Source organism: Orcinus orca, chromosome 3 (assembly GCF_937001465.1).
Source record: "Orcinus orca chromosome 3, mOrcOrc1.1, whole genome shotgun sequence".
Lineage (NCBI taxonomy): Eukaryota > Metazoa > Chordata > Mammalia > Artiodactyla > Delphinidae > Orcinus > Orcinus orca.
The window spans coordinates 67,215,364-67,227,952 of record NC_064561.1 but is presented as its reverse complement, the minus strand read 5'-3'; the positions used below and the strand labels follow the sequence as shown (position 1 = coordinate 67,227,952).

The window sequence follows — 12,589 nt, the reverse complement described above, 5'->3', positions numbered from 1 at the left end:
GGTCAGGTCCTAGCTGTGCCGCTAACTACCTTTGTGACTTTGATCAGTTTGCTTAATCTCTCTAAACCTCAGTTTCCTCAGACGAGAAAATGGGGACAGCGACCTCAAAGGATTGTTGTAAGGATTCAGTGAGATGATACCGTAAAGCACATAGTACTGGGCCTGGCACATACATGCCCTTAATCCATGGAAGTGGGTGTGGATACTCCCAGCAGGGAGCACACACTCTGGACATGAGTGTCCAGAGCACACACTGTCTTTTTTGGTTGCCCCCACTTGCAGAGCAGGATTTTGCTTTTCCCACAAGGCTAACAAAGAACTTCAACAATAGAGATTCAGGTGATGGTTTTCATCCCTGAAAAGTAAGAAGAGTCCTGAGCCAGTGGGGACGGAGGGGGGCGGAATAATATCATTAGTACTTAAGAGCACAGGCTTTGGAGGCAGGCCAGCCTGGATTCAAATCCTCGTGCCACCACTAAGCTGTGAGTCATCAGGCAAGTGACTAAGCCCCCTGGACCGCAGTTTCACTGACTACAAAATCCGTATGATAATAACAGATCTCACTGTGGTGTCGTGAGGGCAGAATGTAAGGCCTCAGCATAGGATTGGCAGAGAGGAAGGGCATGATACGCAGTGGTGAAAATTGATTAACGATTATCTTTTTTGACCCATGGTGGGATAGAAGGTAGAGTTAGAATAACGCCTGCTAATAAGAACTAGCTTCTGGAGAAGCCAGTCCTGGGCTTATATGGAAGCCGGCAGTGGCCTTACATAGTGAACCGAGAGCCCGGCTGTCCAGCATGTCTGGAGGCCTGGTGGGTAGAGAACCAAGTAAAGTCAGAACTGTAATCACTACAGTTGTGCCTGTGTGCTGCCCCAAACTTGATGCTAGGCAAACCTGATGGGCCACATGTCAGTGGATCCTCTCACCAGCTCTGCAAGGCAGGTCTAATTCCTTCCATTTGACAGATGAGGGAACCAAGAAGTCGCTTGCTCCAGGGCCCCCATTTTGAGCTGCAAACTGTGAATCCTAAGCCAGCCCGACTCCTAAGTTCATGCCCTTTGTATACCAGTGACCGTGTCTGCCTTTCCATTCAGCCTCAGTTTCCCTTTCAGCTGAATAAGTTTAGAGGCCGAACTTCTCTTAATGCTGCGTTATTCTCCTAGATGAGGGTTCCAGATAAAATACAGGATGACCCGTTAATTGTAACTTCAGATAAACAACAAGTCATATTTTAGCAGGAGTAGGTTCCAAATGTTAGGACTGGGACATACTGTACTAAAAAAAAATTATATGAAATTCAGATTTAACTGGGCACCCTTTATTTTTATTTGTTAAATCTGGCAAGCCTTCCCCGGATGTCTGTGAGGCCCCGTGGGGCGAGGCCGTGGGTGGTGAAGAGGAAGGGAGAAGGGGCGGGGGGCCAGCCTTCTGGGACAGAGCTGACCCCGGTTCGGCGTGGGAGTGGGAGTGGGAGAGCTGCTGTAGCTCTAGAGAGGCCAGATACTGAGTAGGAAAGAGGGAGTTAGCTGGGTCTGAGGAGATGCCAAGTTGGGTTCTTGAGGGAAGTAAACAGACAGTAAGGTATATTTTAGCTGTTGTGGCTTTGAGCCCTAAGGCCAGGAAGCAGACTTTTTAGCCTAAATCCAGATTTTAAAAACAGAAATGGAATCAGTATTTATAGTCCCAGACCCTCCCAGAAGGCCCCCGGGTCACCGCAGTCTGGCTCCCCTGTCAGGGCTCCACCCCTCTGGCCCACACAGGGCCCGAGCCGGGTGTCAGCTAGGGGGATGGACCTTGGGGGTGGAGGTGGCAGGGTCAGGCCCTACTCTCACTTTCACACCCCCTTCCTGGCCCTGGAGCCAGAGAGGTTCCTGGAGTCCAGCCCAGCCAGGCCTGTGGGGCTGCTGAGGAGGAGTAAGCAGGCGGGAAAGCAAGTATACTTGGGAGGCTTTTTAAATAAACCTTTGAGGGGGAGGTGTGCTCTCAAGGAGGCTGCAGCCTGTGGCTCGGCTGGCCCTGGCTGAGTCTCACCGGGCCTCCTGGACTGCTTGGAGCTGCTGCCCTCAGCCCCGGGGTGGGGAGGGCAGGGCAGGAGGAGCGGGGAGGATGGGGCTGGGAGGTGCTTCCCTGAGGAGAGAGGCTGGCAGCGCTCTCACCTCCTCCAGGCCAGAGGATGCCCAGGTTCTTTCTTGCTGCTCTTCAAAATCTGTTTCTCCTTGGACTCAGGAAAGATCCTGGTTCCTGCCCAGTGTAGGTCTTGCAGGGTTAGAAGGTAGGGGGGGCCATTGGAGACTTGATTCCACAGAAGGTCAGAGCCTTCAATCCAACTGAGGTCGGGGTCAGGCAGGGCCTCGGTCAGGGTCACACGGCTGGCTCCTTCGCGGCAGAGCTGACCGGACGGAACTCAAGGGCAGCCCGTTTCTCTTACACTCTGGGTTTCCCCATCTTCCTCCCTCCCGGTCCAGCCCAGCTTCACTGCATCCTGTAGGGCCCAGGCTAACATCAGGTCTGGGTTTCTGGGGAGGAGGTGGCGGGGCTCGCTTTGTCATTTCATCTGCTCGGGTGCCCCTTAGGGTGCTCCTTAGAGATCGTGGGTGCATGTAGGATGTGGGTGGGCCTGGCTTCCAGTTACCCAGTCAAGCCTATTTCCTAGCTTTCTCTTTCTGCCTCCCTTCTCCCTGTTTCTCCCCATTTCTTCCCCTTTCTCTCTCCCTCTCTCTGTCTCTCTCTCTCTGGCGCCTCTGACAGTCTCCCCTCTTGACCCCTAAATCACTCTGGAACCCTGGCTCTTGAAGCCGGATCTGGGCCCCCTCCCCCATTGCTTCCATTCCGGGGGGGCGGGGAGGGGAGGGAGCAGCGCGGTCGAGGACCCGCTCCCTCCTGGAATTAATTAGGGAAAACGGAGGAAACGTCCGTGCAATGAAAGGGCTGGGGGAGGGGCGCAGCCGGAGGAAGGAGAGGAGGAAGTGGGTGCTGCTCCCTCCCACCCAACCTACTTCCCCGCCCCCTGAAGGCCCTCGGACGGCGGAGATTTGGGGCTTGAAATGGAGGCTGTGGAAACCTGAGCGCTGGAGTGAGGAGGGGGAAAGGCCGGGGCTCATCTCTCCTCGGCTTTCTCTTTTGCCCCTCCCCCTTTGGTGCTGTTCTTTGAAAATATTTCCTGTCTGTTTCTCAATCCCTGGTTGGTGTCCCAGGATTACTCAGCCTCTCCGGCTTTAGTCACCCTCTCTACCCACTCCCAGGGTCTGGGGTGAGGGTGGAGGGAGGCCAGGGTGGGGGGAACCTCTTCTGCTGTATGGGGGCTGGGCTGGGCACTCCTGGGGCTTTAACTCTCCAACTGCGGGAGGACTCCAGCAAGAGGCTTCATGAGCTCTGCCAGAGTCATCAAAACTCCTGGTTTGTTGCCCCTGGGGAGGCGGTGCGGGAGCGTGTAGGCTGGAAGCAGTGACACGCAGTATGGTGATGGTGGTGGTGCTGGCGGCAGCAGCTGACGTTTAGTGAGCTCTTACCAAGTGCTTCACTGGATGAAGCACCGTCTCCTTGAATCCTCACAGAAACCCAGGGAGGTAGGTACTTCTGTGCTTCTCTCCCTTTAACGTGCATACACATCACCAGGAGATCTTGTTAAAATGCAGATTCTGAGTCTGTGATTCTCACAAGCTCCCAGGTGACACTGAGCCAGAGTCAGAATTTGCACTTCTCTGGACCCCAGTTTCTTCTTGTGCAGGATGGGAAGTTGGGCTACAGGCTCTCTCTGATGTCACCTACTCTGACATTGTGAGCCTGTGCCTACATTGTACCTAAGACATCTGGTCCTGGGATCATCATCTTCTCAGCCTCTCTCCCCCTCCTGTATCCTCAGAGCAGCGATGAGGTGCAGGCCTCTGGTGGTGGTGGTGGTGGTGGTGACCATACCCTACAGCATACACTTAAGATACACTTAGGCCTCACCTCTGCTCTCACCTGTCCTGGCTCGTAGGCCTTGGGCTAGTCTTTTACCTTCTCTGACCCTTGCTTCTCTCATCTGTAAAGCGGGGATAAGAGCACACACGTCCCTGGAGTGTTGAGTTGAGTTAAAAAGCCGTCATGCATGTGCAACATCTAGCAAGGTGCTTGGCACACAGTAGGCACTGGTTGCTGTTACGAAATGAATCCCTGGAAAAGCACCTACTCCTAACTCATAAGAGAACAACTCAATGCCCGGTCTGTGCTTGGCACTGGGTGGAACAGGATGGGAACCTGCACGAACCATGGTCTTGGCCGCCCAGGAGTCTGTGGTCTAGTGTGGAGACCAGAGAGGCTGCTTGGAGAAGGGCTAGGGCAAGGACTTGAGAGCAGTGTCTCAGCCCTGAGAGAAATGACAGCTAGCATGTTTGAAGTCACTAGTCTACATGCTTTACATATGTAATCTTGGTTAGCCTTCGCGAAAACCGGAAGAGATAGGTACTATTATTATCCCCATTTTGCAGTTCAGGAAACTGAGGAGACATAGGGAGGTTAGGTACACTTGACTAGGATCACAGTTGACTAGGTAAAAGAACTAGGAATGAAACCTAGGTGGTCACGCTAGAGCCTCTTAGCCCTACCCCTTTGTGGGTGGGATGGTGTGTCCAGTGCTATAACTGCTTGTGCTATAAGAGAGTAACTGTTGGGGACCCTGAAGTTTAGCCCCTGACCTTCCCTTGTCTCTGCAGAAGCCGCTGATGGGAGCTCCACCCTGGGAGGGAGTGCCGGCACCATGGGCTTGAGTGCCCGCTACGGACCCCAGTTCACCCTGCAGCACGTGCCCGACTACCGCCAGAACGTCTACATCCCCGGCAGCAATGCCACTCTGACCAACGCAGCTGGCAAGCGAGATGGCAAGGCCCCGGCAGGTGGCAACGGCAACAAGAAGAAGTCGGGCAAGAAGGAGAAGAAGTAATGCGGAGGCCAGGCCTTGGAGCCACAGGGCAGCCTCCCTCCCCAACCAGCCCAGCCTCTCCCTACCTGTGCCCAGGCCTCGGATTTTCAGGGCTCACCCCCAGGATACTGGTAGGGGCCCAGGCCATGCTCCCCTTGGGAAACAGAAACAAGTGCCCAGTCAACACCCCCCCTCTGCCCCCAGGGGATTGAATATGCAAAGGGAGTTCTGCTGGGAACCCCCATCCAATCAATTGCTGTGCCCATGGGGGTAGTGGGTTAGTGTAGACACCATTTATCACACCCCTTTCAGTTACAGCTGAACTCCTCCATCTTCCAAATTCAATCGGGCCCATCCATCCCCTGCCTCCCTCCTACCCGACCCACCCCACCCTCCTCCTCAACAGCTCCTCTTTCTTAAGTTGTTTGGGGGTGTTGAGGTACCTGGTGACCTAAAAAGGCTCATAGTTCTGAAGAGTTGGAAGGGCATCATGACCTCTTGGCCTCTCCTTCAATTCTCAGACTTCCCCCAAAGCATGGTTTGGTGCCAATCCCTTCACCTCCTTCCAGGACCTGAGACCAAGCTCAAGTTTTGGGAGATATGGTCACCATTCCCATGGTACTGATGCTTGCTGGATTTAGGGAGGGCATTTTGCTACCATGCCTCTTCCCAACACCCTGGGGACCAGTCTTTTGGTTTTCATTGTTTGATGTTCCCACTGCATGCTGTGACTTCCCCCTCCCCAAACAAGAGACTTCACTGCATGTTCTAAGACAGTATGGGGTGGTAAGATAAAGAAGGGAAGGGTGTGTGTGTGTGTCTGTGTGTGTGTGTGTATGGGGGGACGGACAAAGCTTGATCCATCAGTTAACAGGGTCTTGCTGGAGGCTCTGTATGCCCCCAGGGTACTGACCAGATCCCCAAATTCCAGCCATAAGCCAAGCACCAGGCTGGACCCTCATCTATCATATACAGGGCAGCCCAGGCAGCCAGCGGTGGGCTGAGCTACGGGCACCAATGGATTTAAACTGGCATTATGGTCCAAGGAAGCTCTGAGCAGGTTTGGGACCAGGTCCCCTGGAGAGGTCAGAGGGGCCTCTGTGGGTGCTGGGTACTCCAGAGGTGCTGCTGGTGGAAGGATCAGTGTGGCCCCAGCAGGAAGGGAGGGCCAGCTAGACCATTTTTGGTCCCTGGGTTGGGAAGGAAAGGAGCTAGAGCAGGGACCAAGTGGAAAGTGTCAGCCCAGGATCAGGGCTTGCTTCTCCACAGGGCCCCTGCATCCAGCAACCCCAGTCCTTCACCTCGACAGGTGCCATTTCATCTCTGTGAAGGCCACTGCCCAGGCCCCCAGTCCGATCCCTCGTGGCCAGAGCCTGGTTAAAGTTCCCCAGTGCCTCCTTGTGCATAGATCTTCCTCTGTCCACCCCTTCTGCCCCCGGCGTCCCGTTCACGCAGCGGGGCTTCGCGAGAACCCCACCCGGCCCTTGCAGTGGTGTAGAGCCCCCCCCCCCTTTCGGCTGGTGTAGAATAGCCAATAGTGTATAGTGCGGCGTGCTTTTCCGTAATGGCGAGTGGGCCGCGGGCGGCGGGCTCCATGCAGCCGTCTGTCCCCGAATCTGCCTGCGGCGGCCCGTGCTGTGTTTTGTGCTGTGTCCACGCGCTGCGGCGACCCCCTCCCGCGTCCTGACTCCTCTAAGCGCTTCTCTTTGCATAGTCACGTGGCTCCCCACCCCACCCCCTTCCTGTGTCTCACGCAAGTTTTATACTCTAATATTTATATGGCTTTTTTTCTTTGAAAAAAATTAAAAGATTTCTTCTGAAAGGTTCACCGTTTCTATGTAAGAGATGGGGGCTCCTGGCGTGTGTGGATGAAGTGATGAGCTCACAGTTGTATGCTGGAAGACGAGCGGGATCGGACGCGATTATTGTGTTGCGTGTTGGTTTTGGGTCAGTGCCCGAGAGTCTGTGTATAATTGTTAAATGCGGCAACACCGTCGTGCATATATAATGGTGTGCGTTGACCGTAATGGTGCTTGTGGATCTGTACCCCGTGTGTGTAATCGGCTTGTGGGTCCGCTGTGGGGGAGGGGATTTCTGAGCGCGACGTGGCAGCGTGCGGCGGCGGGTTCCGTTGTCTGTTCGCTGCCGTCTCCAGGCAGAAGAGGAGACCCAGGCGAGGGGGCGGCGCGGGCTGTCAAATAGAGCTGGAGAGGGGCCGTGGACGTTTCCTGAGTTCCGTCCCTTCCCTGCTAAAATGACCACCCCGAGCGCCCTGCCAGGGGAGGAGGGTGGACTCTCCTCTGCCAGGCCTCCTCCACACCCCTCACCTCCCTCACCCTCCCTCCCAGGGGGCTTGGAATGCATGTGTACGGGGGTGGGGGGGGGAGGGAGGCGGGCGGTGTCAAGGGGACAGAAAGGGCAAGACAGATATAAGATTGCCCGCAGGCGCAGATGCCCTCCCTTCCTCTCTCCCTCTCTCTGTGCTTTCCATTCACTTCTCGCCTAGCCCGTCTCCCGCCTCCTCCAGCCTCCTGGAAGCAAGGAGGGATTCGAGGTTGCTGCCGCCAAAGAAGCTGCAGGCAACAGAGTGGGAGGAAGGGGCGGAAGGACATACAGACCCATTGGGGTTTTCAGGGGGGTCGATGAGGGCAAGGGCATGCCCAACCGCAGGGTTGGGGGTGGCTGTCTCTGGGCGTCCTCTGTACTCTCCCAGAGCCGGTCAAACGGTCTCCCAGCTTCTGAAGTCTGTTGTCATGGAAACCAAGCCTTCCAACTAGGTAGGCGTCTGGGGGCGGCTTTCTTGCGTGGGAGGAAGGGTGGTGTGCGTGGTTGCTGAGATGGAAGCGGGGTTTTGTTTCTGAGAGCCAGGCTGCAGAGGGTGGGGTGCCGGTCGCCTGGGTTCTATTCCAGGCACGGCAGGAGACTGGCAGAGCGCGTGAGCAGCTGTGGTTGGTCGGTCCCCTAATTGGTATGTGTGCCTATACAGCTCTAAGCCAGAAACGCGTGGCCTCTGGGGGTGGGGAAGAAGGAGGCAGAGAACCCACCTCCGCATCCCCAGCCATACGATGGAGACAGCTGCACAGGCTCCAGGGTTACTTAAGAGGCTTTTATTTCCAGTTCCGGAGCCTGCCCAAATGGGTTTGTGGTTCCTCTCCAAGCCTTTCCCTGTCTGTTCTGGACCTGGTTTGTAAGATTTCTTTGTGCAGGTCACAATGTGCTCAAACAAGTCTGGGCTCTGAGCATCAAGTCACCTGGAGCATAACCTCTGTCTTTTGACCTCTGCTGGGCAGGCTCAGGTTTCCACCCCAGGGTAAGCCCTAGCCTGGAATGTGGTCTGTGGACACCAAAAGTGAGTGTGGGAGGGGAATACGAGAGAATGGCAGAATGGCAGTCATAGGTTTCCCTTAGCAAAAGAGGCACAGGTACTGCCAGGAAACTGCATGTTAAGTCTGGGGTCATGGGGAGGTAGGTGGGGGGGTCCCAGAACTGAATCCAAGAAAAGGGTTCCAAGGCAAGAGGCAGCAATGTGGAAGGGTAGGGGGCTGAACTGGGGCCCTACTCCTTTACAGAGGGCAAATGGCGGGACAGAAGCCACTATGTATGAATCAGTTCTAGCCCTGTGCCCAATCGTAGCGTCTGGCACCTTGAAGGTGCCGGCACCCTTTTGATGATTTTGTCAGGTCAGTCGGGCTTGAGGCAGGACAAGAGTGGAGAAGCCTGGATGAGAGTGGAGACAAACAGTTGAGAAATTCACAAACGAAGCTGTAAGGCAGTACTGTTTCAATGCTTTATTAACAGTTGGAGACAAACCCAACAAACTGGAGGTGATGACATCCCAGAAGCCCAAGAGGTGAGGGGAACAGGTTTGCATTTTGTCCCTTTTTTATTATTATTATTAAATGCATCTTAGCAAAAGTAGATTAAAAAAGAAAGGGTCAAAGCCCCAGATGTCAGCAGGGAGGAGGGACCTAGGGGAGCAGCAGGCCCCTGCACCGCGGTCCTCCCAGAAATAGTGCAAAGGAGCTGCTGTTGCCCCTCCACACACAGGCTCCAACAACCAGAACCCTCCTTCCGGGCCTCAAGGCCTCCCTGCAGGCGCCCTTAGGTCTCCTAAGCTCCCCCGTGCTCTAATAACTATACTTTTGCGCCAGGTCCTACCAGTGCCATTCTCTCTCCCAGGGGTGGGAAGCTGAAGGGAGCACAGGAGGGCAAAGTGTCGCCTTGACCGGAGAATCTGAGCTTCCTGTGGCTGGGACCGCCAAAGAGTCTGGCCTGCCCACTGCAGAGAAGAGAGCAGGGTGGGGCACAGCCTGTGCGCACTGCTCCAGAGTGGCCAGTTAGCATTTGCACGTTTGGCTTGATAAATATATTAAATTTATAAAAACTCTGTCGTTTCAGAGCTCCCACTACTCTTAGGCCTGGTCCAGCTCAACAAGAGAAGAGCTTCCCCTTGCCCCAGAGTCAGATGCTGGGAGAGAGAGTCTGCACTGGCCTCAAGGGCCCAGAGGCTTGAGGGCTGAGGTGGAGGTCCAGGGGCTTGTTCAGAATTGAGGCTTGTGGGGAGAAATCCCAGGGACTCTGGAACCTGCCATCAAAGCCTCTTATATTATGGAGGGGAAAGGAGGAAGGAAGAGTTATTTTTCTTAAAAAAAAAAAATTCATATAAAAATAGATCCTTTAGCAAAACAATTTCTCAGCCAGGAGGCTCCACCTCCCATTTCCCTGGAGACAGAGGATAAGGTGTTGGGATGAGATGCACCAAAGCTCTAGGGAGGGCGTGAGAAGGGCCTGTGGCTCAGTAGCCTAGGGCTGGTGCAGAGGGTCCAGAGAGGCAAGGGCACAGAGCATGGCAGCAGGCTGGGGGCAGGTCCCACCTGTGCCATGCCTGCCCGCCCTAGGCTCTGGCCTAGGCCATAGGAGAACAGATAAAAGTGGTCCAGGTTCTTTTTGTTTTGGGAGGCCTTTCCCAAAAAGTGGGATAAGGGGGATTTGCTCCCCACTTCCTTGGAAGCAGCTCCCAATGCCACACCCCTAGAAATAACAAGAGCCAGGGGCAGGAGGAGCAGGGAGGCGGGGTGGTGGTGACAGCAATGAAAGGAGGGACAGAGCCCAAAGGTTCATCAGCCCATGCTGTTCTCAGGGCCAGAGAAAACACAAAAGAAAAGCATAAACCCAGCAAGACTGACCTAGGCAAAAGCCCACGGGAAAGGTAGAGGCTGAGAAAGCAGGTGGGGCCTTGTCTGAGATGAGGCCACGGAGAACGGAGGAGATACTTGGGGTTAAGGCAGCAAACACAGAGCCTGCTTTGGTAATACGAGAGCCAGGGCTGGCCGGGTTGGCCTCAGGCCTCCCCACCCTGCCCTTTCCTTCTGGCCTCCAGGCAGCTGAAGCTGTGTGTGATGTACAGAGAGCAGCAGGCTGGAGACAAAGATGGGGTCAAGGTGATGGGAGTGGCCACCGCAGAGGAATATCTCTGTGACCCTTCACCCACACGCTGCAGGGCAGGGACAGTCTGGAGCTCCACTGAGGAGCTGCCATGGCCCCAGGACCTGGCTTAGCTTGCCCGGCCGAGCAACTCCTTGGCCTCCTCAAGGATGGTGGGGACTGCCTCGCTCTTGGCCATCTTGGCAGGAACACAGGTCATGGCATCGTCCCTGGTCAGCACTGATTCTAGCTGAGATATGGCTGCACACCCGACCTTCCTGTTGCCTGCAAGAGAAGACATGAGAGATCTCATCCATGGAAGGCCAGTTTCGAATCCCTATCGATCTCTACGGCAGATACTCGGCCAGAAGCCATGCACACATGGCGGCCCTGTCCAGTTCAGAGGCCCTTCTTTTAAAGAAGGAGGGGAAGAAAGCCAGGAACACATGGGAGATACCTTTGCGGCGGGGAGGGGGGCAAGCAGGGAATATGAGAGTACGGTACAGGTAGGAGAGCAAGCTCTTGAGTTCCTGTGTGAAAAGCAGTATAAGAAGTTTGAATACAGCTAGACAGACACAACGGAGTTCAAGTATCAGCAGTGTAATGTAAAGAGAGAAGTACTCAAAATCTGTTTTCTCATCAGAGGGTTGTTGGAAGTAAACAGACTCAAGCTTAGTAAACAGTATTGTTTTTGTTTTCTTGGCAGTTCTCAGGAAGCTCCTAGGCCAAAATCACTTTCAGTCAGCCCTGGGCAGGGTTGTCCCAAGCAGAGGAAGGCCTTTAGCAGGCGGCCAGAGGGACTCCCGCAAAGAGGAGCTGCAGCCATGCACTGACGTCACATGATGCCACACTCGCCTGGGTTCCACCAACCCTCCCTCTCTCTCGCCGTGCCCACACGCTGAGCTCTTTTCCACCTCTTCAAGGGCAGCAGCGATGATCCAAATGCCAAGGGCTCTACAAGGTGTGCAATATGTGTGTGTGGGTGTGTGTAGGGGGAGGGGTAGTGAAAGGTATGTCAGGGAAAGCAGAGCTGGGGTCAAGGATGGCCAGGACGAACCCTACAAAGAAATCTTAGCCCAATGGGCTAAGGGATAGTGACGCTTCTGTTGCCACCCTAAATAGGAAGAGAAGAACCAATCAGTCCATGAGTTTCTGTCCTAACTGTCCTAACTCCTGGGCGTCATCCCCAAGACTCATATTCATTCATGGAACCCACATTTATGGTCCCAGTATCCTCAACAAGAAAGCCGTTCCTTGGGACCATGCCCATCTCATGCTCTCTGCCTCTTCCCATGCCCTACAAGCAGTGCAGAGAGACTGCAGGTCCCGAAGAGCTGCCTGCCGGGGGTGAAAGAAGCCGGACACAAAGGCCACCGATGCTATAATTCCATTTCTGTAAAATCTCTAGGATGGACAAATCCAGAGACAAAAGTAGGTTTGTGGTTGCCAGGCCTAGGCGTGGGGAGAATGGGTGTGGGGTTTCTTTTTAGGGTCATGAAATGTTCTGGAATTAGTGGTGCTGGTTGTACAACCTTGTGAATATGCTAAAAAAACCAGTAAATTGTATACTTTAGAAGGGTGAATTTTAGGTATGTGATTTATATCCAATTAAAAAACAAACAAAAAACAAAACAGCTTGCTGGGTCATGGGAAAACTGGGTGGAGAAAGCAGTGCCTAAACCTTAAAGAAGCAGAGACAGAGGAGAGAAGGCCAGCACTCCTAAATGCAGGACAGGGCAGCGGCAGGGCACGAGCAGGAAGGAAGAGGTCCAGAAGGGTCAGTGAACAAAGTGTCCACTTTGCCTTCTTGAGACCAGCAAAAAGCTTTGGCTGGGACGGAAGCCAGACAGGGTCAGAGGGCCCAGGTCTTCACAGGGCTGTCAGCCTCTGCAGAAACATGACCCAGAGCCACTGTGTTCACACGGCAGAGGCTACCCGCGGGTCAGCTGGAAGCACACAGCACGTCCACAGGTTACCAATTTACAGGTCTCCTCCTCCTCCTCCCAGGGACACGCAGGATTGTCTACCAAGAGGAGAAAGAATAGTGAAGACCCTGGCTGGCAGGCACAGGGCTCAGCTGGTTACGGGGGAAGGTGTGTGACCAAGACTATAGGGTTTCACACAAACTACTCCTCGGATTATGAACGTGTAATGATGCCTCAGCGACGGACGGGGGAGGAAAGGGGTGCGTAGGAGTGCGACTAAGATGGTCTCCTATCTCCAGCAAAATCTTCCTCAGACCTGCTGAGTTTCTGCTCTTT

At 54.4% G+C, this 12,589-nt stretch overlaps 2 protein-coding genes across 42 annotated transcripts in view; one reads left to right on the top strand and one right to left on the bottom strand.

The window, feature by feature from the left end:
* Positions 1–9,573, top strand: part of LOC105748547 (protocadherin gamma-C4) — a 179,097-nt gene extending 169,524 nt beyond the window's left edge. For all 41 annotated transcript variants that reach the window (XM_049708651.1, XM_004280240.2, XM_049708654.1 and 38 more), the window contains one exon: positions 4,699–9,573. In XM_049708651.1, the coding sequence (XP_049564608.1) occupies positions 4,699–4,925 (227 nt within the window). In that variant the 3' untranslated portion in view covers positions 4,926–9,573. The remainder of the gene's footprint in view (positions 1–4,698) is intronic.
* The window catches only part of DIAPH1 (diaphanous related formin 1), a 97,011-nt gene continuing 93,099 nt past the window's right edge, over positions 8,678–12,589 (bottom strand). Inside the window, exon 28 of the mRNA XM_049708691.1 lies at positions 8,678–10,613. Within this exon, the coding sequence (XP_049564648.1) occupies positions 10,459–10,613 (155 nt within the window). The 3' untranslated portion in view covers positions 8,678–10,458. The remainder of the gene's footprint in view (positions 10,614–12,589) is intronic.